Source organism: Numida meleagris, chromosome 5 (genome assembly GCF_002078875.1).
Source record: "Numida meleagris isolate 19003 breed g44 Domestic line chromosome 5, NumMel1.0, whole genome shotgun sequence".
NCBI classification, from domain to species: Eukaryota; Metazoa; Chordata; class Aves; order Galliformes; family Numididae; genus Numida; species Numida meleagris.
In genome coordinates, this window is record NC_034413.1 from 28,860,885 (window position 1) to 28,887,240 (window position 26,356).

General features: G+C 40.2%; 1 protein-coding gene across 8 annotated transcripts in view; it reads right to left on the reverse strand.

The window, feature by feature from the left end:
• The window catches only part of ANK3 (ankyrin 3), a 350,679-nt gene that overhangs the window by 43,295 nt on the left and 281,028 nt on the right, over positions 1–26,356 (reverse strand). For all 8 annotated transcript variants that reach the window (XM_021397586.1, XM_021397585.1, XM_021397583.1 and 5 more), the window contains 6 exons: positions 21,167–21,273; positions 13,246–13,470; positions 10,012–10,166; positions 3,418–3,629; positions 1,212–1,419; positions 543–639 (listed from right to left, as the gene is read on the reverse strand). In XM_021397586.1, the coding sequence (XP_021253261.1) occupies positions 543–639; positions 1,212–1,419; positions 3,418–3,629; positions 10,012–10,166; positions 13,246–13,470; positions 21,167–21,273 (1,004 nt within the window). The remainder of the gene's footprint in view (positions 1–542; positions 640–1,211; positions 1,420–3,417; positions 3,630–10,011; positions 10,167–13,245; positions 13,471–21,166; positions 21,274–26,356) is intronic.

Below are 26,356 nucleotides of genomic sequence, written 5' to 3' on the forward strand. Positions count from 1 at the left end.
AGTCATCATGAAAATCCACTATGTCCATTGCAATTCATTTAAAACTTTTTTTTTTCACAATAATATTTTTGTTTAAGTAATTTCAGATAATCTTCAACTAAAAAGCCCAGGACCAGAAATCGATCATCTTTTACATTTTAAGCAAATATACCTTTATGAATCCTCCATATTCTTTCACTGTATGACCATTTTAAACTTTCCTCTTCTGTTGCTGTTTGCAGAAAAACAAACCCCTGTGTGGCACTGCAACCTTTAGCAAAACACTATGTGTGACTGCCAGGAGACATCACCCCAGCAGAAAAGGCCAGGACAAAACTTCATGTGCAGCCTTAAGTGCTGCCTGGTATGCTGATACACAGTGACAAAGAAGCATCTGGTCCATTACTGCTTCATCAGTCTTGTAAAAGACTTAGAGAAAGCAGAAAAAAAAACAACCCACCATCATCATAAATAACCCCCTTCCTCCCTCCCTCACATCAATGCACACTGTTAATCAAGGAACACTATTCCCTGGCTCCATTTGACAAGCTCTGCTACTGTACCTGGCTGAAACATTGGTTGTGAAGGAGACACAATCATTAGAAAATGTCAGTGGAGTGGTGCCTGTGATGTCCTCCCACTGCGCAGGTGAAGTACCTCCTATGTAAATATAAACCATAGAGATATTTTCTTTCAAACATCAAGCACATGCAGACTACATAGGAACATTTCTATCAAGATATTTTGTTTCACACAGCAAATGACAGCATAGGCTATAAAGTTTTCCAACAGCTGAGCTACATGTTATAGACTTAATGTATGTTACACACTAGGAAATGATGTGACATCAGCAAGGTACATTCCTACAGTCAATAGCAAAACTCTCCCTTTGATATCAGCTAGGCCAGAATTACTTTGGCAAGCTAATTTACTGATAACTATATGTAACAGTCAGGGTCGAAATTCTCTGTACTAGCTAAATATAAAGGAGTATTTAATATCTGTTGTCAGGACTTCTTTTAAAACAGCAAGAGACAAGACTAAAAGCCAGAGAACAAGTGAGAGGCGCTCAGGTGACCTGAGCTAGCTTTGCCCTGAGTAACTGATCTGAAATCTACTGGACCAAGCACATCAACCCCCCTTACTGGAAAGCACAAGCTGTACAGCTATATGAGTGAGTCAGAGGCACTGCTGCCACAGAAACCTTTGCAAAGCGCATGATTTTCTCTAACCTGTAATGCTACATAAAAGTCGAAGGCTGGGCGTTGTGTCTCCTTTGTACCCATTGGTTACACCTTCTCCTGATGGAGGCGGCACAGGAATTGTCATGGTTATTGGCTTATGAAATTTTCTTCTTCTTGGCTCCACAGTGACAATGGGACTGAAAGTTGCTTTGTTTCCAAGGATTTTTTTAACAGTCTCCTCTGGAACTGGTTGAGCCTGTGAACACAGGGAAAATAGTTTAAACAAGAGCTACAAATTCACTGTAGACACACAGAACTGTTTTCCAGTGCGTAACTTCATTTTCCTTTCATTTTCTCCAGAATTTTATTTCATTTTTTTCCTAGGCTATCTTCTCCTATAGCTCTTGCGTGTAATTATTAGTACAGTTCATACTTTAGTATTATTCTTAAAAGCCCACTTATCATTTCCTAAGAGCTAACTTGTTGAGCAAGGCTATAAATCTCAGAGGGCTGTCTGTAGTGTTTGCTGAGAGGTTTTCAGAGCTTGCTTTTGTTTGAAATTTACAGTGATGGGTGACATCAATGAAAATCTCAAAAATGCAAGAAGAGCCTTATTTTGTTAGCGGAGTCTTGAGAGGTGAGGACTAGATGCACCGTCTCAGATGCTGAACAATTCTCACATCGCTGCAGGGCACAAATCCATGCACAAAAGGAACACTGTGTACTCCTGATTTGCCTCTGTCCCCAGTGCTTCCTATGCTATTTTGCTTTTAATTATTATTAAAAAAAATATTTGAGTCAAATTTATACAGAATACAAATAGTTGCCTTAAGCTTCAGCTGAGCTGTAAGTGATTTTCAGACTTTCCATCTCCATTTTTGTGCCTTCAGAGATTTCTTAAATTTTCATAGGAAGAAAAGAAGAAAGAGTAACCAGTATGAGAAGAAACACTGTCAAATTTTAGCAGTTTTTGTTACGTAAGATTTGAACTCAAAACTAACAGAAACGGGTTTTTGCAATTGCTTTTTTAAATAAATAAATTCAAGTCCCTATTTCAATCAGGCTGAACTGCAACTTGTTGCATTATTCAAACTACAGAGTGTACTGATATTCAAAGAATATGTGGCCACACTGCAATCTCAGCAGTGATAACGCTGCATATGGAGATTATGTGCTTCCTTCACACCAGATAGCTCTGGAAAGGGAGCTGTAGAATAGTAATAGCAGAGCTTCCAGTTTCTCAAGATTAATTATCTTTCTTTGAAATATTGTTAGCAGACGAGAAATGTTCCAGAGTATGAGGAAAGGCTGAGTAATCTGGGTCTGTTGAGCCTGGGGAAAAGAAGACTGAGAGAGGATCTGATTAATGTTTATAAATATCTAAAGGGAGGTGGGAGGCAAACGGATGAGGCCAGGCTCTTCTCGGGGGTGCACAGTGCACAAGGAGTAATGGCCAAAAACTTGAACACAGGAGGTTCTGTACAAACATGCAGAAGAACTTTATGGTAAGGTTGACAAAGCACTGGAACACGCTGCCCAGAGGGCTTGTGCAGTCTCCTTCTACGGAGATGTTCAAGACCCAACAGGATGCCCATCTGTGCGACCTGTTGTAGGGGACCTGCTCTGGCAGGGGGGTTGGACTCAATGATCTCTTGAGGTCCCTTCCACCCCCTGAGATTCTGTGATTCTGTGAGTTCCAAGCACTAGGATTCAAACCAGCATCCCCATTTCGTGAACCCATCACACTTGTCAGCTTATTAAGTAAATGTAAGCAATAATCAACAGAATTCAATGAAAAGATATATTCTACAAAGTATTTCTCCACTTTCTGTGCAGTTTGTTCAAGGACAGTTCAAACTATTTGCTCCTTCCAGATTCCACCCATCACGAGAAACACCAGAAGTGAATGTCCTAAGCTGGAACACATGTATATAGGAGGTCTTTGACCCAGAAAAGAAAGCAAACAGTTGCACAAGATCCTTCCCAAACACATTCCTAAGAATGCCCAGTGACACCCATCGTAAGCCACTACTTGGTCACAGGAGACTGGACCACAGAGCGGCTGTGCAGCTCACAGGAGATTGTCAATGAGGCTTGCTGTGGCTCCAGACCTTTGCCTTTTCTCTCCATCCTTCAGATGCTAAGTGATATGCCAGGTGACAATAAAAGAGGAGTTGGGTTTTTGCCACTGTGCTTCACCCATACCAGGGGAGCACAGTGTGAACAGGTGACAAGAAGACAAGGGCACCCTTACCTGGAGTCCCACACGGATTCTTTTTGTGAGAGCACCCTCGGGGAAGGATGCCTGGACACGTGGCACTGTCGTGCTGCTCAGCACCCCTCCCTCTGGGCCAATTTGGTTACTCTCCTGCTTGATTCGTGAAACCACTGCAAAGTACTGAGGGAAATCCTTTGTGACAATCCTACAGATACGCTTCTTCTCTAGCTCCTCAACGCTGTCCAGCTCTGGAGGGAGAAGACAGGTAAACAGGTTCATATCAGATGCATCTGTCAGCTTGCAAGGTTTTTAGCCTGCATTTAAATCTTGATAACACTTTAAAAATTTATTTACTACAGGAAAAAAAAACAAACACAACAGTGCTATTAATCATCAAGCATTGGTTTGCTCTGGGAACTTTTGCATATATCTTGGCTATGGAAGCCATCAGCGCTGGACACGTAGATATGCCAGGGCACTGAAGCATGTGACTCTGCCCTGGGATGGCAGGTTGGTCACTGGAGCCCACTAAGATGCAGAGGAGATGGTCAAGCTTCTCTCCTTTCTCATTTAAATCCAGAAGCACAGAAGAAAACTGATCTTTCTGAGCAAACCTTCCAGAGATGTTTATTTCCTGCCTCTTCCCTCAAACAGCTCCAGCATGCAGAAAAGCACAGAAAATCCCAGGCAGTTCATGAATGAACTGTACACCAAGTGTAAAGACACCTGGAACAGAAACAGGTCACCAATAAGGAGTGCCCAGTGCCACATTCCCAGCATGTAGGGTCACTAGGGCACAGAAAGGGGAATAGGGTATCTACTCATATTAATTAAGTAGATTTTATGTATGTATGTGCACAGAGGAAAACTATGATGTGTGACAACTATGCAACTGTATGTATGTGTATATATATTCATTAATGAAATATCTGTGATACAAACACTATTTACAAATGTAGGTAATTACATGACTCATGCATTTCTCCTGTAATTTTCTTGCACTTTACCTTCTTAGCTATTTTAACTGGACTTCCCTCCATCACTCCAAAAGCTCCCACTCTTACTTTCCTCCTTAAAAAAAGCACTATGCTTCTAAAGAAGAAAGTTTACTGCTCCAAAGATGACATTTCTACCGCAAGCAGTAAGAGAAAGCTGGAGGACCAAAATAAGTTCTATGACAATAGACACTTGTACAATTATTTACTTGGCTGAGACATTTTCCTCCTCTGAGCATGTAAGCTTAATTACAAGTCCAAAAGATTTGAATATAAATTTGGTAAAATGTCAAGTTTTCCATTTTAAAACCTTCAGCAGCTAATTTGGATTAATTGCTTGGTGTTGCTGTGGATCATACAGAGCTACCAGAGGAGGATAATTTCTTATCATAACGTCAGCTTCCATTTACTTTGACTCAGAGATGATATCTGAAGCCCTCTTATGAATTAGGTATTCTGCCTGCAGCCTCTGGAAGCAATGGTTTGTGCTGTGGACAAACTGGATTCTTGAATTCCCAGGCTATAATCTTGATTATACCTAATTCCCAGGTATAATCTTGATTGGTAAATCCTGTGTATTCTTGTGTTTGTTGCTGGAGAACAAATGCACTGTAAAATGCTCACTGAGATGGAGGATAATTAAAATTCTCCTGGAGTAGAAATTCAGTGTTTTATGTAAGAACATCTGAAAGCTCTTTGAGCCTAGCAGGCACTCTCCTTTAGAGATTGAAGATACACAGATAAGAGTGGCAAAACAACAGCCAGGGATGGCAAGGAGTTGGGACTACATACACGGAAATTATACTGGATATGTATGTAAGCTTTTACATGGAGTTGCTCCCTAACAAAACAAAGAAAGGAAGAAAAAAATAAAAACAGAAAATGAGCAATCTTTAACTGTCTCTCTGCATGCATAAGGAATGCAGCATTAGCATGACAGAATTAATGAAACAGGGTAAACTCTGCTTGGGAGAAGTCATGTTTCCCAAACACACCTCATACATTTTACAAGAGAAATACTTCATAATGACTATTTTCCTCACCAGCTGATGCTTCATTCCTCTGCAATTCATTTCAATTAAAATACTCAAAGGTTTTGTTTGCTTACATTTAAGTCACAGAGAAATATGCTATACACCTCATCTTACAGCAAAACAGAGAGAAGTAAAGCAGAAAAGTAAATGGCAGAATAGGGAACATTCTCCCAGTGTCACACTCTGACACTGTGCTACTAGTCCAAAAAACACCTATTGCCATTAAGATTTGGTAGGTCAAGAGAAAGGTACCATGCGTGCTCTTTGCAAAGGTCTTCTCCTGCCACCCAAATGTCAGGTACACTTATCCTAAGATAAGTGAGTACCCAGAGATGAGGATGGAGGGAAGAAAAGGAGAGAGAAAGGAAGATCACTCCTACCGTCCCTTCAGTCCACGCTGCCACTTGAGTGTTATGTTACAGGTCCTGGACAGGAGAGGAGAAACCCAGTCTTGTCCTCTGGGATCAGAGGGGGACCTCATGTAGGCTAGCTCAGGTCAAGGACAGCAATCACATCAGCTCTGTCAGGTGAGAGCCAGCTGTGGATCCAATTAATTCCTTGTCTGATACCTTTCTGTCTTACTTCATCTAAAAGTGTTTCCTGACTGAAAATGGAATTAGAGAAGTCCCAGAACATCTGGCTGTTTCATGACCTTCAAGGTGTCTCCATGTGACTTGGGATTGTACTTCCCTTGCCATGGCCTTAAAAGGAGTTTTGTTCATATCTAAAAAGCAAATCTCACCTGTATTTAGTAGACCAAATGCTCCTGGAGTTTTGCAGACCTCCTACAGATCTAGCTAGAGCAGAGCTGACCTTATCTCTGAGTAGACATTGAAAGACTGAACATGCATATGACACCAGTTTCCCCAGTAAGGAGACATGCCTATTCATTGTTGCAACGAAGACAAGACACACAAGAGGCAGAGCTCACATGGAGGAAATTACAGGAGATGGACAGAAGCAGAAAGGGGAAGGGACAAAGATAAAGCGAAAGCACTGAGACTTAAAAATGCTGGCAGCTCACTCTTCCAGCTTCACTATTTTGCATAGAGAACCGGACACTTCCAATACCACAGCTAGCAAAGAGGTATTGTCTTCAAATGAGGTAATGTTCTTTATGTGCTCCTTTGCCTATTTTAGCAGTTTCTTATCTTGCTGTTCACAGCACGAGGTTTAACAGTGGTAAGTTTAAAAGCTTTTCTCAGAAATGTGGCAAAATCACTGCAGTGATTTATGACAGTATTTTAAAATTCAAGCATAAACAAGGTCACACTGGTCTTGTCTTATCTGTAGATTCAAAGAAGTATTTATGTAAAAACTCCTGCTTCCCATCTGAAACCACGCTGTGCAGCTGCAAACATACTGTAGCCACAAATATGTGCATTTCTTGGCTCACTCACTCATTTGCAAATGCCCGTCAAAAGATTAGCTACCCTGGTGTGTGCATGTATGCCCCCAATCTGTCTACAAGTACAGAAAGGTAGCTGTAAAGAGTGCAAGAATGTAAAAAGCAAACACAAGTTAGACCGAAAAGAAGCCCTGAATAAATGTAACCTATTTATAAGACATAGAACTTTTTCCTATATATATACACACACATACATTTTACTTGATTTTATTTTAAATATACTAGAAGCAAGAGCTATGAACTACTACTCTCATATTTGGAATCAAGCTCATCCTATCCCAAAAAGGAACCCATGTTCGCTGTTCCCTGTATTCCATCAGCACTATATTTGCCCAGGTTCAGCGCTATTTTCTGAATAAAATTACTCTAAACAGACACCTGATGGCACCAAAGAAACTGACTGCATCACAATTTACTGTTCTTCTATGGCAATAAAAGCAAACCTTTGCTATTATTTAATCCTACATTTAATACCCTGAAGTAATGCCTCCTGTTCTGGACTATTGTGAGTCTGAGATGAGTTTTTCCAGCAGATGGTGCTGCTTCCAGTAAAGAACAGGCAGATTTTCAGCAGTCCCCAGGGAGCGAGAGCAGCAAAGATCCTCATTCTCATCTCCGCTGGCTGAGCAGCGCAGGGAAAAGGAAAGTCAAACCAGAAAAGCAGACTGCATCTTTAAAAAGTCAGCACATTAACAAGTCGAGAATACAAGTCTGACTGTCCTCCTTCTACACAGATAGAAAGAACCAGTGAAACACAGCATGTCTAACATGAAATAAACAACTGCTTTTAACAGAAAAGTGGCCATTCCTGCAGCATGTTACTTGGAGATGACTGTGCAGATGAATTTTCTTCCAGAGACACTAAATTTCTAGAAATTACTGAGCATCTAGATGGTTGGGTTTTTTATTTCAGTTAAAAGATTGCTTCTGCCTCCAGATTTCATACCTGGAATCAATTTCTTCCAAAGCCATGGCTTCTGTGATACAAAATGTTGCTACAGAGCAACAAGTCTAACTAAGGTATATTGCAACAGTCCAGAAAAACATAAGATTAAAAAATGCTTTTAATTCTAAAAATCTGTATTTTATGTCAGCACTTGGAAAACTTTTTGAAACAGAAAAGGTGTCATTTGAGCGGAACAGAATTTTATCAAGGCCCTTGTACTACTTTAACACAGGTGTTTTTTGTAGTTTGTTTTTCTTTCCCAGTTAGAGAAGGATTTAGATAAAATGAATTGAACAAGCAATCAATACAGTGCTCTGGGTGTGACTGCAGTATTTTTATCCTTTCTCATAAATGATAGTCTGTGTTAATAGATTGCTTTTCTATGGCTTAGCGTTTAAGGTGCCATTAAGTGTCCATGATACTTTCTGTGATTCACAGACCGTATTTACGAGCACTAATTTCGAACAGCAGTTCCCCAGAAGGGAAGAACCACCTGAAGTCCACAAGAGTTGTAACCTGGCTCCAAATACTGAAGCATATTATTTTAGGCTCTAAGTATTGAAGACTGCGTGCCCACCTCTCTCAAAGTGTTTTTATTTTATTTATTTTCTTCTCTGCAATATGTGATTTTTCCATATGGTACCTCTGGGGAACTCCTTCATAAGCAATGTGAACTGGAGCACTTCAGAACAGTGCTTTATGCCTCCATTTCCTATCTCAAAACTGAACTCAGCTCAGTTTGGAAAGCACACAAAGCAAATAAGCAAACTGTTAACCACTTCTGACTACCTCATCATGGACACGTCACAGATACTTTGCCCAAATGCCAAACCATTATTTCCTGTCTCATATGCTAGTGCACAGAGAAGGAGAGGGCAGCGGTGAGATTTTTTCTTTCAGAAAGGCTACAGCTACCACCTTCAATCCTAGAGCAATTCTTACCCAAGCAACACCATCCTTGGTCATGCTTCACTGCTTAGGGACTTTTCTGTGACAAGGTTTACCATATTTTTCCAAACCCAGTGACCCAACATTTGCAATGTTTCTGCCTTAGCGCTTGTTGGTTCTATTATGTTTATTATATAGCTACAGTAGGCAGTCATGTAATGAACACATTCTCCTGCTCTGTATTTTTACATGCTTAGGTGCAGCTCAAGCAGTTCAAAGTGACAGTACTACACCAGCCCATTCTGCAAATCCCTATCCCAGGATGCCCAGGTCAGTAAAGATGCTAATCTCATATCTCAGATGCCCAAGGAACCCTTCACAACTATTTTCATGTCCATGTTTTCAAAGCTTGCCTTTTTCTGAGGCTGCCCCTTTTAAACAAGGAAGGCCAAGCCTGCTCACAGATACCTTTCATAGCTGCCATCCAAGTTGGACCGTTTGCTTCAAACACTTTTGCTGATAATGGAAGAGCTTTCCCACAGCTTGTACCTCACCGCACCATGACTTTCTGAAGAGGTTATCCACAGAAAATCCTGTGGATAAACCCTTACAGAAAACCAAAGTCCAAACAGCAGGGTATTTCATTCACAGTCAGATGCAAAGAGCTAGAGTAATGGTTTATCAACACAAGTGCTGAAAAATACTTGCTAGGAAAAGAAAGCAGTGGTGCCAAGGGCTCTCTGCAGCCCCATCCTGGCGTTGCTCATGACGTGTCCGCAGAGACCATCTGTCACAGCATCTTCTGAGGCACTGAGTACAGCTGAGCCCTCTCTTCTTAAGGGACTCCCACAAACATCAATATCCACACAAAGCAAGGGACCCAGACTTCCCAGATGGACACTGAGGCAGCAGGTTGTGTGTTTGTGGGAGGTGACCTCTAACAATAGCAATTCTAAGAAGAATGTACTATAGGCTGAGGCCTGCATCTGTGGGAAAACTGAACTGAACTGATACTTACCCTTGGCTTGAAATGACCTTCACATGGCCCCATCCGAGCTGAAGAAACACACTTACCTCCAGCTGGGATGTTATTCTCAACTCTGTGCTGTAAAGCAACTGTGCAGCTTTGCTTAAACTTGGGATGACTTCAGATCAAAGCTTAACATTTATTCTAGGATGTCTCCAGGCCTGCGCTGAATCATTTCTCTTCACAATCTTTCCATTAGTTTAGTAGTAACACACTGTATTCCCCGAAGTCAGATATCCTCTGCACTGCTTTACTTCAGGTTGCTTTAGTCTACTTATGTTAGCAAGCCTTAACAAAGATAAGGCTTGCTAAGGCTTTGAGAAAATGTTTACCTTCATCCATGCCATTGAGTACTTCAGTTAAGTCTTCATGCTTGCTGTCATACTGGTGCTCCTTCCATGTTTCGCCATTTTCACTTCGAAGAACGATTAACTCTCTTTCCTTTCCTCGCATTGATCCAAAATGTGGGATTTCCACTATGACAGGGCTAGACAAAAAAGGAATCAAGTTATTTTTAAATCATGTAACTGCCCCTGCCCTTAATTTTCCTATGGGTGTTAAATCCTTAAGAAAACTACAGTCATTTTAAATAGTAAGCATTGTTACAGTAAAAATGCTTTTAAAATTGCCAAAGCTGCACAATCCTTTATCATTTAAACTGTAGATCATATATAACTTGATAATACTCATACACAGCTCACTGTAAACGTAAATCTTTTGAAATAACTGCCTACATGAGAAAATGGCTACAAATTTTGCTGAAGACCATTCTCCCTGTGCATTTATCCTAGGATGTGGGAGATCCAACCTGCCTCCAGCACATGCAGCACTGCTGACTTTTAATTGGCTTTATTACAGCCAAAATTTGGATTTGGCTCAAGGAATTTAAGGGGATCAAGGTTAGTTAAGAAAAAGCCCAGCTATTCGAATGCATACAAATGCCACTGACTGCAGCAGGAATTGTGTGAGCATGTAGATTTTAGATTTCAAACCAAGTCCCAAACTTTTCAAAGCTCTCCCTGGCTCTCTGTTGATGCAGCTCCTGTGACATACAATAGGTTTTTTCTCATTAGTTTCACTTTCTGGTTCTCGTGCCCAAAATCACAGCTGCAGCATCTGCACTGTAAACATCACCACGGAATGTTTAGATCCTTGTGGAATGGATTTCTCTGAGTTTAGCAACATTGTGACCACATTTAGATTAGTTACTGTCAAACATTTTGGGGGAAGGAAAGGGAACGGGAAGGTGGTTAATAGTACACCTATGTCACCAGACAATGTACCTTCAACAGAGGACCGCAAGTGCATTACTGAACAATAGTTGTGAACAATCGACAGAAACCACCATTCACTTCATGTGCCATTCCTTAACAAAACAGACACTTTTGCCAAACACTTCACAGGCAAGATATGCATTTTAAAGTATGCTAAGACATCCGATTAAATCACACAGTAAGTGAACAACTATGGATTATGCAGCTTTAAGACATTTAAATAGACAGTATCATTATTTTCCTACAGAGGTTGTAAAAGATTTCACCTCTTTATTTCACTCAGTTGAAAGAAACACCACATGATGGGAGGAGTATGCAGCACTTCTGCACTGCCAAACACCAGCAAGGTGCTGGGCTGCAGATACCAACAGATTATCTGAGTACAGAAATCACAACAGTCATTGTCAGGAAAAAATATAAATTGCAAGTCCAGTTTTCACACTGTCTACCATTTTTTTTCCCACAAAAATTAACAAAAGACAGTCTATTTCATATGCATTTTAGATGTTTTTAAGAATGTCTGGGCTGTTACTCCAATCTCGAGTCCTTTAACAAGAAATAGAAACATACCTGCTGTCTCCCATTGTGCACAGCAAGTGAATACCAAAAACTCAAATACATCCTCAGGTGTTTACTCTCCAGTTCAAAAGGAGTCCAAACTGAAAAGCTAACACTGTAGTACAATCTTTGCAGGCTAATATTTCAGATACTGTCTCTGTAAATATTTAGAAACCACACAATTTTGTGCATGACATTTAACAAGAATACTCAGTGAGAAGGTATTAAACAGGTATTGAACACCAAACAATCACCAATATTTTGTAAACCTAATGCAATAAATTTCACAATATGGTTTGAAAACAACAGTCAAAAATGTACAGAAACATTCTTACATTTTAGACCATACACTGCAGCTCCTTTGGGTTGCATGCTTGGCTTTATAAATGTATTTTAACAAGATGACTCTTGCAGTTTGAAAATATTAGTATCGCTTCAGCCTTGTTAAAATATTCACTCAATGAGATCTTAAATAATCTTTTATAAATAACAGACTTTACATGACCACATTTTACAATGCTCTTCCCAAAACAGACTCACTCAAGGCCTGTAAATACCTTCTCTACCACAGGGTTGAACTTAAAGGACTGTCACTGTGTATTAAAATGTATTTGATGCAGTTCAAACACTTCAAATTTAAAAAATTACAAAAGCACAGAAGTTATGAAAGCAGAATGCTGGCAGTGAATTTTACATGCCTGTAAGCACAAGGTAGTAGCAGAGCTATATTAAATCAAGCCACTATGATTTTCTTTCAGTGACATAAGTCAACTGAAAGCTTTAGAAAACTAAATAAATAAATAAATAAATGGGAATAACAAAAAATTGGAAACAAAAGAAAAACTGTAGACATTCTGTATCTTTTCCGTATATATCCTACCCAATAAATTTTGTTCCTTGTGGACCAAGCTGCAGGATTCGGCTAACCATGCTCTCGCCCTCATTTAGAGGGGGAGGAGATTTAGGAAGATGCAGTTTACTGAATAACATCCATGCAGCAGGAAGAGAAACAAGAAGGGGAAATTAGGAACAAGCTGTCATTCCCAACAGAACCGGCAGTTTACACCAGGGTGCCACTCATGGTAATGAACAAAATTTATAATTAGGAAAAAAAAAAGCCACATCATAGTGGATTGTTTCCCCTATTTTAAGCTTTAAAAAATGTCAGTTCCTAGCATTTGTGCTCCTTGACGCTCTACAGTAAGTGCTCTGCCATCACCCTCAGTGGCCTTGCTCTCTGGGAGGAAGAGAGGCAGCTCCCAGTAACTCAGACAGAAGCCACGTATGTATGCACTGTGGCACAGGGAGTTGAGCTCAATGTTTAGGCCCTTGTGGGTGACTTTAGGACGCACTTCTGTGACAGTGACTTTTCTACAGCACTATGTGAGCAAGAGGGTCAAAACCTGTTCTGGGTTACAGGCTCACAACTCCTCCTGACTTCAAAGAGAGGTTGCATGAGTAGCTGGGGGCAGGATCTGGCCTTTTCATGGCTTTCCTTACCTTTGGCTTCTCCCTGCAGTCATCATAGAGGCAAAGCTCCTCTTAAATAACAAGGGTACTCTCAAGGTAGGAATTGCAGTTTGGCATTTTTTTTTTTTACTATTTTAAGATCAGTAACCTAATCTTACATGGTCAAATGAGGTAGAGTTAATGTTTAATTTCTTAGATCCACAGAATAACAGAAATGGAAGATGCAACACGAGTGTGAACAATGAGATTCATAGAACAACTCACCCTAAAAATTGTGCCCCTGCTGGCCCCATTTCTACAAGTCTACTTGCTAATCCTTCTCCTTCAACCATCGGTGGTGGGCTGGCCAGTTTATGCCTCTTTACCAAGCGGCAGGTGATGCGGGTTGGTGCTGTGCATTTGCGTGGCGGGATGATAATTCTCATTCCATGATGGCGACTACCTCTCATCGAACCCCCACGTGCATCGACCATAAAACTAACAAGGAAACTGCAGGGAAAAGGAAACATTATTGAACACAGTCACAAAATTAGCAGGAAAAACATCAGCAAAAAGTGAGTTGCCACAATCTTAAAAGCTTATCAGAAAAGTCTTCCCAGTCCCAGATAAACTAAGAAGAACACAATTACTTTAACATTTATACTTACATGTTAACTAGTGGTTAACAAAAGCAGAAATTTCTAAAGACCTAGAAACATTATAGTGAAATGATCAGGTGCTACTGAGTAATTTGGATTAAAGAGTTCACAGGTAGTGTATTAGTAGAGGCTCATTAGAATTTAAGATCAGCCCTCTGTTATTGTTACCTCTACTTTCCATAAATAAGTAATTAGCTCCGCATAGAGAAAGGAACCAGACAGTGTAGAAAATAGAGAATCAAAAGTGCATATTGTTTCAGGGGTCTCAGCCTTCAAAACCTCTTCCTACTCTTATCTGCAAACACTTCTGATGGCTGGCAGACTGCAGGCACTGTGGATGACAGCTGGGGCTACAGTTGCTTCTACTGATGGGGAATGAGTAAGAATATCAGGTATGTAGCTAGCTTTAGGCTGCTGGCACTCTTGAGGAAATCATGCTGTTAGCCCTCAGTGAAGATGACATCCCTTAGCAAAAACCTGCATTAGGGGAAAAAACACACTTTGCAATGCCTGATTTTCCAATTAATAATTAAAGGCCAAGCAATTACATTTTTAAATGGTACGTGGTAGATTTTAAAATAGAATTATTTTTAATAGCAAAGGAATAATAATAATATTGACAAGAATAACTGCTAATAGCCATGGTTTATTGCATCTGTGAAATGCTGAGAAGCAGTGTATGTGAAGCATTACTATCCTTAACAAATCAGAACAGTGATAGCAAACTGAAGCCTTCTTCCAGGGCTGGCAACATGCTTCACCCTCTTTCAAAACTCTGCAGCAAATAAACCTTCCAGTTTAAGGGGATCAAAACCTACAGGATACTGCAGAGCTAAGTGAGGTGCTTCTTTGGGGTTCCAAGATACCTTCCATTCTCTAGAACATAAACTACAGAGAGATTATAGCTTCAGGTAATGGGTCAGCATCAACAGGGACAAGAGTTACAAATTCAGCCTTGGTGCCTGTACATTTATTTTTGTTTGTTTGCTCCTTCTGTATGATGTACAGACAATGACACAGCTGGCACATCTGCTGAATAGCTTCATTATTTTCAAGCCTGTTGCCAAAACTTTCAGATCTAATGGACTAAATCTTCACATGACTAAGAGATGAATCCATTCCATTTCCTGGCTCCCTACTGTAAACAGAACTCAGGATAAGAGCCAATAATCCAGGGGGGCTTGTAAAGATTCTTTAAAAAAAAAAAACACACACACAACCAAGAGCTTTTAAGTATGCCTGAGAATTTATGTAAGAAAGTTTGATCTGCTTTTGAGACCAGCAGGATACCAAAAGGAACAGCTGACATGCATTGGCCAGCCCTGCAAATAAGTCACATTCAGAAGTCCTGCCAACGTGGGTGGGAAAAATTTGCACAAAAGCAGGAGTGTAATCAAAACTTTGTACTGAGTGCTCTGTAGGAGACAGGCACACAGGAATGTCAGCAGTGAAGCTGAATACATGAAGCAGGAAAAAAGTTGTCCCACTGAATTATAGAAAAAGGCTGCCCTTCTTCAAACTAAACTGAAATGCATCAATAGAGATGGAAAGGTAAAGCACACCTCCAAGATGACCCTAACTCCAATTTATCAGTCCTTGTGCTGCAGATACTTTAGAAGACTGAAGCATGGAACTATTTTTGTCACATCTTAAAGTAGTTTTCATACAAATAAATTGTGTCTACATTTCTCTTCTAGAGTAAACACAACGTATACCACTGAACAAATTCAAGTGCTGCCATTAGGTAGCCCAATTCCTAGTAAGGGGAATTATGTTTCAGTGGAAAGGGATGTCTGCTAAATGGTCAACCAAACACTTTCAATAAATATTTTATCTATCTAAAAACAATATTCTTGATTTTTAAATTACAATATATATAAGTTACAGTGATCTTAATATTTATAGATACAAGAGGAGGAATTTTTTCACTCAGAGGGTGGTGACGCACTGATTCAGGTTGCCCAAAGAGGTTGTGGATGCCCGGTCTCTGGAGGCATTCAAGGCCAGACTGGACGTGGCTCTGGGCAGCCTGGTCCAGTGGTTGGCAACCCTGCACACAGCAGGGGGCTTGAAACGCAATGATCTTTGAGGTCCTTTTCAACCCAGGCCATTCTATGATTCTATGATAAGATGTTAGATGTCCTGCAAACCATTGACTAGAAGCTTTTTGGTTTGCTAACAATGGGCTTTAACAAGCAAAAACACCAGCTACAGAGAGCTTGGCCTCGCTCCCCTTTGCTCACTAACTGGTATTAGCCAGTCAGTGTGTTTTTTCACCCTGCAACTGCTTTGCGTGGTCAAAGATGAGCAATGGTGGGATGAGGCAGATGCCACCAAAAGATGCCTTTGGAAAGGTAGGCTACAGTTGGTCTTCAGAGCTGGCAAGGAGCCAGCTTGTGACTAGCTGTGAAGAGAGTTCAAGATAATCCATTTACTATGAAAAAAAGTAAAATACTAAGAAGGGACTCAAAGGTCTTGGCCACCGAAGGGAAAATACTGAGAGGAATCTGCCACCGTTGTGCTGTGATGGCCTTTTAGAAATGCACTTGGCTTTGGTCTGCAGAAAGACAGAGCCAATTCCGCCTAAAGGGAAGCACACAGCAAGAGGCTGCAGCATCCCTTCAGGGTGGCCATGGCAGCAGTGCTGGAGAACACATCTGGCTGGAACACAGAGTGAGGTGGAGCTTCAGGGGAACTTGGCTTGATGGTTCAGTGAAAGGCAGAGCTTTGGAGAGCTGTCTATCGGCTACGTGATTACTGGCATGTTAAGTCAGCTCATAATTAATACAAAAGTTCTTCATCTCATGCAAGAATGCCAAAGCTTCCACTTAGATAAGATGCCCCTGCATCCATATGAGTTAAAAGATGCAAGTACGTAACCGTGGATTTTCAAAAATTTGGCACTTAAATAAACTGACTTACATCATACAAAAATCAATGGAAGTTAGAAGTACCTAAAAAAATTGGACCCAGAGTTCTCAGGCATATTTATTTAGGTTGTGGATTTCAAGGTTATGCAGAGATAGGTAGGCAGGGTTTGACGGCAGACACACTGCCCAGCCTGGGGCTCAGCACTGCTCACAGGAAGGGGAGATGAGCCCCTGGCACAAGCCCACTTCCCAGCAAAGGAACCAGCCCCCTTACAGCCATTGAGGGTGTCTACACCACACTGCAGCCTTCAGTGAAGATAAAACCCCCAGCAGATCAGTCTGTGTGTGCATTGATCCCATACAAAAGTAATCACTGTCAAGAGCATAGTAATTCTTTGTTTAGTTCCCTGATTAGTATTTTATCATTTCAAACAATAACAATAATTCTAAACAGTATTTCATGCACTATCACAAAGATTAGTAGCCGATGCTTACCTACATTAATGCTGCGCTAATAATGGAAACTACAATATGGTCTCTAAACACAATGCTAAATGCTGGTGAGCATTTCTACTTGAATACATGGAAGGGATGAGGATGTGGGCGGATGCACTACAAACATCTACATACACTCTGACTGTGGGAAACGAGTTTGAAAAAAAAATGAGGATTCACAGAAAGCACAGAGTTATCACCTTGAATCATACTGGGGAAGTGGAGAGGAATAGCTGCAAAATAATTTAGAAAGCAAATGGGAAAAATTAATATAAGATAATTAGAGGCAAGCAACAGAAAATATCAACAATAAGCGCAAAGGAAAAGTATCAATCAGAAAAAATAACAAAAGTAACATGTTTGAAGGTCAACTTTAAAAATGATTTGGCTTTTGCTTCACATATCACAAACTATGACAAAATACACTACTCATGGAAAAAACTATCTGAAGGGAAGTGTTCATTTCACTGGTCAGCACAAGTCTGTAACTTCTCTGAGAAATGCAGAAGTTCATGGAATACTGAAAAGCACTTGAGATTTATTCAGGGCAACAGAGAATTTATTTTAAAAGATTTTCTTTAATTCTCAAAACAATCTGCACTGTGTGACGTAAAATCAGTTATTGCGCTTTTCTATAGTGGTTTATTCTCCAAAGTATAGTGTATAAAATACGTATGGCAGAATATCTGAAGAGAATATCACTTTTTGCCATTCACGACACTGCTTTCAAAAGTGAATTCTCTGTGTACAAGAGACTGGAATAATTAACTTGAATATAACACTTTGCAAGACTGGATCACACATTTCTGAGTTTCTCAGTATGGGAGAGAGTGACACATTCATTTCTTTCTTTGGGCTCAGGAGATCAAGGAGTTAAAAAGGGCAACAAGAAGAGAGCACAGCCACATTTTGACTGGGAGAAGATCACAAGAAAGCTCACATCTGAGAGCTAGAGGTCACCATGGTGAAGGGGATATACCCTTCCAGAGGCCTCACAATTCACAATATATTTTGAAGTCCTACTTATAATGGACCCTATTCAAAACATATGCTGGCAAAACAACTTACCTGCACCCAAAAAGAAAAACATTAAATACTGTCTTAGCTTAAAAAAAGGAAAAACCAGAAGAGCCAAAATTACTGCCAACATTTCCTTCTCTCTTCCCCTTTCACTGATATATTGCTGGATATCCACACTCTGCTGCTCCAAACTCCCTTTCTGCCTCAGTTTAGAAATGGGAAGAAACATTAGTGCTCTCTTCTGGCAGCAGGTGCAAGGGGAAAGAAGCAAGCTGAGGGAGCAGGCTGCGGAGGGGTGGTCCCACTATGACATGCTGCAGGCTGAGGAGAATGAGGAATGTGGAGAGCAGAGAGGTCAGGCCCTGGCCACAGGGTGACCCCAATCCTGAGGGCTGCTGGCAGCTGGGGAGCCAGCTGTCACATTTCTGCCTTTGGCCACAGAACAAGCAGGGATCAGGTGAGGGGACAAAGCAGGAAAGGAGCTGCTTTTCAAGAAAGAGAACTCAAGATCTAATGCCTCTCAGAAATGCTACAGAAGATGCAAGATGAATATCTGCTGATCGCCCTTAGACGAAGATAATGGGAAAAAACAAACTATAATATTATTATAGGGGGTCACAATAGAAAACAAGCAACAAGTTTTTTTTCTAAGAAAGGAACTGAGTCACAGTATCATTTCGGATGGATTTTATCCATAAAATGAAAAATGTGACAGGTCAGAAAACCCACACCTGGTGGCAGAGTGCTTTGGTGTTCAGACTCTCTCCCTTACATCTCCCTTCTCCCCTGTAGCCCCAGTTTGCTCCACGGCTGCAGATCTGCAGGCCTTCCTCTCCAAACAGCAGCCTTAGCTGCAGGCATTAGTGGGGACTCTCAAGTAGTTAATACAAAAGTATGTTTTGGAGGGCTGGAAGCATAAATGAGCATGTTGAACAAAGTGGTCCCAGAAAACCAGCAGAAGGCAAATATCAGCCCTATTTTGTACCAGACTGAAGAGGAGGAGCCAGAAAATTTTAGGCCATCACTCTAACATTGATTACTGTAAATACTCAGGAGTAAATTATCCAACAATCAATTTATTGGGACAACCAATCTATAGGGATAATACGAAGATTAGAACTCAGCTACCATTGATGACTCTCAAAACAAGAAAAAGCCAAAATATTTGTTGTAAGAGTAACATACATCAAATTAAATCAACTTCCTTCTTTTACTGGGGAACTTATCCGGTGAATGTGTGGAAATTCTGTACTTGTATTTCAGTAACCAAATGAAGCATAGTACACATAAGTGCACAATCACTTAAAAAACAGCCTCAAAAGAGCTACTCTCTGTGCTTTCCTGTCAAACTGAAAGGAAATTTCACCTGGGGATTTCACTGTGCTGTCCTGGGCCATGTACCAAGCTAATGTCTTCAATCATGATTTGAGCACTGGAAAGAAAGGTTTGAATAACACTTTGGAAAAGAGGATCAGAATTAAAAGTTATCTTGCTAAAACGGGTTCTGATACCAACAAGCTAAAATACAGTAAAGGTAAGTGCAAACAGAAGGAAGAAACCAAACACGTAAGCACAAAACATAGTAAAAAATACCTAGATTGCAGAACTTCAGAAAGGAGCTAAGAAATGCTAGCAGGTCAAACATGTCCACTAACAGAAGCTGCAATTACCAAAATGATCAGTCTCACTGCGAGATTCCTTCAGACTAGATGTGTCAAGTGTCAGACTGCAGAGGTAGCAGTCCTGTCCTAGCTAGTACTGATGATGTCTCTTTGGGAGCTTGGTGCCCAAACTGGCTTAGAAACAATCTATCATCAGAAAGGAGAGAGGCAGGGGACAGCAGCAAGAATCCGGTGATGTGTGGAAAGCATCACCTAGCAAGACCTGCAATATTATAGTTTACAAAAGAGAAGACTACCTATCTTCAACAATATAAAACATTGTAAAGAGACTAGTAAGATATTATTCTCCATGACTACCAAGGATAAGACAAGAAACAGGCTTAGCTGGCAGCAAAGAGATTTAAAATCGAATATCTAGGAAAGAAATATTGTAACAAAGGACAGTGGGACAAGTAAGCTAGGAGACTGTAGACCCTCTTTTATTTTAAGTGACCATGAAGAAATTGACCATATTTCAGGAAAGGGTTGCTTACATTTTATCCTCCCATAATACGAATGGGTGGCCTACCAGCTCTCTAAGGTCCTTTGGTAACATACCCTTCCATGCTAACAGACTTCAGTTTTTCATTATGAAGCTATTGATATTTCAATTCTAGCACTGAACATATGCAGCGCTTTATTAAATCAAGACCTAGAACTCTATCATTGCATTGTTCTACTCAGCTCAAGGAGGTGTTTACACTTATTGTGGGCATGTAGCTTTATATCTGTGGGACTTGCTGCTACCTTGGGACTGAAATCATTTTGTTTGTGCTGGACACATTTTCATTTTAAGAATGTAACTAGTCACAAAGTGGGGAAGTAAATTAAGAAGAGATTAAACTTTATGCCCTGATCTTGAAAACTATATAATCAATATTTACACAGGACAATCTCATATGCAATAATTATATTCAGCTACATATTTATTTATAGATTCTTATAACGCACATTCAAAAATTACTCCTGTTGCATTTAAATCAGGTTTATGTGGTACTGCCAAGAAGCACTGTAAGCGCAGTGATGATTCGTGAGTAAACGACTGAAGTCAAATCATGTATTTTGGAGAACAGACAAAAGTCTAGAGGCATAAATAAAACAAGAAAATAAAGCCCCTCATTCATCCTGTACGAAAGAACAAAAAGCATTAACACTACAACTTCATATTTCAAATAATTTAATATAATTTAAACAAAATCACCTTACGACACTTAAAAGCATGAGCAACAGAAAAAGCAAAACATGACTATTAAAGAGAAGCCTGTGGGATTGCATTCTTGGCATTCACAAAATAAAAGCAGAAGCATGGTTTTGGTTTGATAAGCAACAGTTTAGCCCGACTCCCGTTATTAAGCATCCACACTGAAGTCAGCGTAATTTTGCCGCTGGCTTCAACTGGAGCAGGAACAGGCATGTCATCAGCCATTACAGAACACTATATTCTTCAGCTAGCAATACATTTCCACATTTAAAGATAAAGGAAATCTGTTAAGTGACCTACCCAGAATGGATGGGACTTGAAACAAGGTTAACATTGTCCAAGGTGTCTGCAGCCCAGCTGTAGTGTCTGAGAGAATCAGAATCAAACTCCCTCTGAAACGTCAGGTGCTTAAAAAACGAAACAAAAAAACCCATAAAGTTAAGATGTAAAACACTTGTCTTAAATACAAGCTTGTTAATACAATTCTCTTACATTTAGGTCTGTCCCCTTTCCATATAGCTGATATCCCAGGTGTCAAATTACTAGAAATCCCTGAATAGAAATATGGAACCCAGAGAGAAATTTATCTCATGTCTTCAAACTTATTTTCAACATTTCTTTTGCCTGCATCTGCCAGTTCCTTCAGTTATATGTACACCTCTCTTCAATCTGTATTTACACGCATAAAGTTAATGAAGACTGAAAAAATACTACAGTTTGTACTGCAATCATGTGTCACTATATAGACAGGTAGCATACCCACACAGAAAATGCCATTGCACAGATCCTTATTTGAGCAGAACTTATATCCATACAATCAACAGACACTATTCTGGAGTGCCACCATCCCTACTCATCTATATAAAAATAGTTATGACCCTGTGAAGTGCTGGCACACCAATGCTCTAATTAAACTGTCCCATCTGACTCACATCAAGGCTTAGTTTGGTTCTGACTGCTGCCTGCATACATGAGCATGCACATGCAGGGGTCCCCTGCCCTGCAACAAGATCTCACTCCGTAAAACTTCTCATCTGTATATCAAAGCCATTCAAGGCAAATATGTATTTTTTTGTCTTTCTCTGCCCTTTTTTTTTTTTCCCCTAGGAAATCAAACAAATCACATCTAAAAGTACCATAAGGCCATATTTCCAGGGTGATATGAAAGCTTCTGAACAACCATTAGAAGTTATGTCAATAAAACTAAGTCAAGGTACTGTCCTGCAACATACACAGACCATCCTCAGCCAACATGGTGTTAAAAACACCAGTGTTTCCTCCAGGCAGTTTGTTTTTTGCTGACAGGTAACTACATGCTGAGTTATCCACTTTCTTCCTCACATACTGTGAAGACTAAAATCTCATGGGCTGTTATCAAATTAAATTCTGTGACTTCCACTCAAACCTGAGCCAAACACATACATACACTTCTACAGAGGGGAGTTTTATAACTTTCACTTTTTTTTTAACCTACTGGTACACTGAGGTTTTGTAAATGAATTATTTTGAATGGAAATGTCAGTATTAGCAGTAAATCTGAAAAAGTCAGTCACAAAAACTCCAAGATACTTCTGTTCAGGAGCTTCCACAAGAAAAGCAAGCAGACACTGGTCTGTTGTGGGTCAGCATCTGCAACCTTCCCATTACTCTGGGGCTTCCAGAAAACTCTTTGGACATTTCTTACAATTAAATGAGCACCCCAGGATTACTCCCAAAATCATCATAATTATCATTTGCCACCAATAAGTTGTAATATCTGCAGGGTACAGCTTCACTTTATCATCTCTGCAACACTGTGGCACATGTTTTCAACGCCTCCTTCTTTTGCTACCTTAAGCTCTTTTATTAGGATCTTCCACCAGTCATTGTGCTGTGAGATATGCACTGGAGGCCTGATGGTTCAAGCACAGACAACAGTAATAGGCAAACACGCTGCTAAGCGTGGCACATGTTAAGCACAAAATACACCAACAGACATAACAGATAAAATGAATGCCATTAAAAACAATGGTGATTAAACAACAGCAGTGGATTTAATTAGCACTGCTTTGAGAAATGGATTATAATTCAGTTTAATGAAGACAGTTTTGTAACTCCTTCCAGTAGAACACAGAGTATTCTTCCACGTGTCTTGAAGAGCCTGCAGTTTAGGCGGAAAAGCTACCATTGTGGATTTCTGCTGTTCCAAGTGACCTAACTTTATAAGAGCTCATACTGAGCACACAATTACTTTCTGACACCAAATAAAGCGGGATCCAGTCGTGGTATCAGAAGTTGTAAATATTTAGATACAACATATTTACAACAATATATACATGTTTAGATACAACATACATATTTAGAAACAAACATAAATCAAAAATAGGATAGACATAGATTGCCACCACATAGATTTTGTAAGATATGCATTAAAAAGGAGGACAAAACAATTTAGTGTTTGTCATTCAAATGTCCATTGAGCTACAAGTGTCACTGCACGAGGTCCAGACATGCATCAGCACCTACAGAAAACACAGGATTGCATTTCCCGTAACAGACGAAAAATGCCGAAGATCCACCAGCAGTGTAGGGCCATATGATTTCCAAGGAAATAACACCTCTCTAAAACAATCTAAACTAGATCGAGGCGCTGCTCTACCCACCCAAGTTGCCATAAGTTTACATGCATGTACACATAGGGTTTCTTGTCCTATTCCTACAGTGTCTGTATATGAGGTGAACTTTTTTTGGTGCATTCCTTTCTGACAAAGTGCATTCAAGCAAACCTTTTGGGCATATTTACAGCCAGCAAAAGCACAAAAACTGCAGCCAATAATTTTGGCAGAGAAACAGACTAATAAAAGCTAATGGCTGGACAAATGCATCTTACACACAGCACACATCTGCTGATCTCATTCTGTCGATCTGCTGAGGTGTCGGATTTTCCAGGCAGGCAAAGAAATCTTCCTGTGCAAGCAGCAATATGAGCAGTCCAGAAGACAGTACATTGCAAGATTTGTCCTGTGTTTGGTCAGGACAAAGCATTCTCCACCTGGATGGAGGGAGATTAAATATGCATTGGTAGGGGGTGTGTTGTTGTCAGATGAAAACGTGTGTATTAAAATACTGACAGGTCCACTGTCAAGGATCCTGCTGGTTGCATAACTGAATATCCAGGCTGTGTAATATCAGAGTTCAGCAAATGGAAGAATTTATGCTTCCTCCCAGATGAGTTTATCCAGACAGAAGAGATTCAGCAAGCCGCTATGCAATGCACAGCCTGATTCATCCTGCCTGTGGCTGATGTAAATTATTCCACGGAGAATGTCGCTCAGATTTGGTCTGAGTTACCACATCCATGGTAACGCACTAGGACACACAAATTTTAACTTTGCTCTAGCCAGGTTATGAGGCACAGTATGGCCTGGACTCAGCTTTCCCTGCTAAAAGAGGGTCAGCAATAAAGAACCAAGTGCAAACAATGAAGATTGTCTTGACTTCTTAAGCAGTTCTTAGAAAATCCTTTCTAACACCCATCATGCTGGCAGCCAGTTTCAGCAAAGAAGAGTCTTAAGTCTTCCTCATTTGACTCTTTTTAGACTTCCAAGTCTCCCACTGATCTGGTGAAGTGGTGGTCATGGGATCTTCTGATTCCACCTTATCAGCAAGTTGACAGTTGTCTGTCTTTAATATCCTTTTATTTGTGGTAACATTAATTCCCTTTACTCTGAGAGCGCTGTTGTAATGAACTGCAGACATCTACATGCTTTACAACAGAAGAGAAACCATATATGCAAATAGGTAATGGTTCACTACTTCTTCAAAGCTGTGCAATACCCCAAAACATAGCCTTAATATGTATGAGCTTCCATTTGGTCTTTTAAGATAAGGGTTTTGACCTACAATGAACTTTGTTCCCATCACTTTCATGGATGGAACATAATTCTTTTTCTTCCCTCTTACTGTTGAAGCAGGGATTACCTGGAAACCCAGTAATGTGCAGAAGGAGGGTTAGGAAGAACAGCGGTAGGAGTATTCTCCCTCTCCCGGATGCACTCTTCTCACTTCAGCCAAAGCACCATAAAGTTTATCCACCTTCCTTTGGCGTACGTTTGGGCTGACAACTTTCTTGAAGAACAAGAAAATTCCAGAGGACAAACTTTTTTTTGGTCAAGACTTCAAAGCTGGCAAAAGCCATAGCATAAAAAATGTTAACTATGTCCCCTTTCTCATGAAGATAATTCACTGTTTTATTGCTGCTTGTTTCCAGGGGAATCAGTTTTACAAACCTCTCAAGACAGCCTAGAACTAGGACTGACATTGTTATCACTATTACCTTCATCATTTCCTGCTCTCCTCCTGGATATGAGAAACTTGAAGTTTGTCTAGAGAATTAAGACTAAAATAACATGTAAAATTAGACTGTTAAGACAGGCATCCAGCCTGGCTTCATTTCGTATGACAGATTTGGACCAGAGTTGAACTGCAATAATTGCACAACTAATGCTGGACAAAAACTGGAATTACAAAAATATGCAGACTACAAATGCAAAGAAAACAGCCTGAACTCTATTGCTCAGCATTAATACTTTTTAGTGAGGAGGCACCTCTGCAAGAGATCCCCCAGAAAGCATGGAGGTCCATAACCATTTGTACTGAATATGATGTTTGCTCTAAGTTGAGCTTCTATATGCAATGGGGTGTTGCTACAACCTCTCCATGTACAGATAAGTAATTCTTCATTGCTAGTGGTATTCTGTAATACAAAGCACATTAACAATACACACTTTGAACAACGTTCTTTAGGAGTTATTTAGCACAGTGCTTAAGTCTTATTATTTGATCAAATGCACCCTAGCTGCTAAATGAATACCATCTAGATTGATAGTAATCACAAAAATGACCAGAATCCTAAAATACGTGTTCTCAGACTGGAGGTAAGGCTTTTCTTTCCTGCGTTAGTTCCATCGCATCAGGAAGATTTAATGAAGGCGTAGAAGAAGCAATTGTCAAAGGAATTTTAGGTTCTTAGACCTGAAATACCATTTCTTAGCTGGCTGTTATAGATCAAGGTTATTGGAGGTTTACAGCACTTCACCTGGAAGTAACAACCTAATAATATGCGAGGGCTGTTGCAAAAGTAATGCTTCTTATGTTATTATGTTGGCCCATGATACCAGAGGCAGATGTCGGTGGTACGGCAGTAGAGGCTGAACCTTCCCACCAATATTCTGTCACATTTTGCTGCCGCGTGACCGATGGCAGCAGAGGAACAGTCATCCGACAACAAAGCACATATGAAGCAAAAGTCTATCGTTGAATTCCTCCTTGTGGAAAAAATGGCACCCATTCTCATTCACCAATGCTTCCTGAACATTTATGGAGACCAAACAGTGCATGTGAGCACTGTGAGGCGGTGGGTGGTGCGTTTCAGCAGTGGCAACAAGTGATGTGAAGGACAAGCCACATTTCAGATAACCGTGCACAGCTGTCACACCACAAAATGAAGAG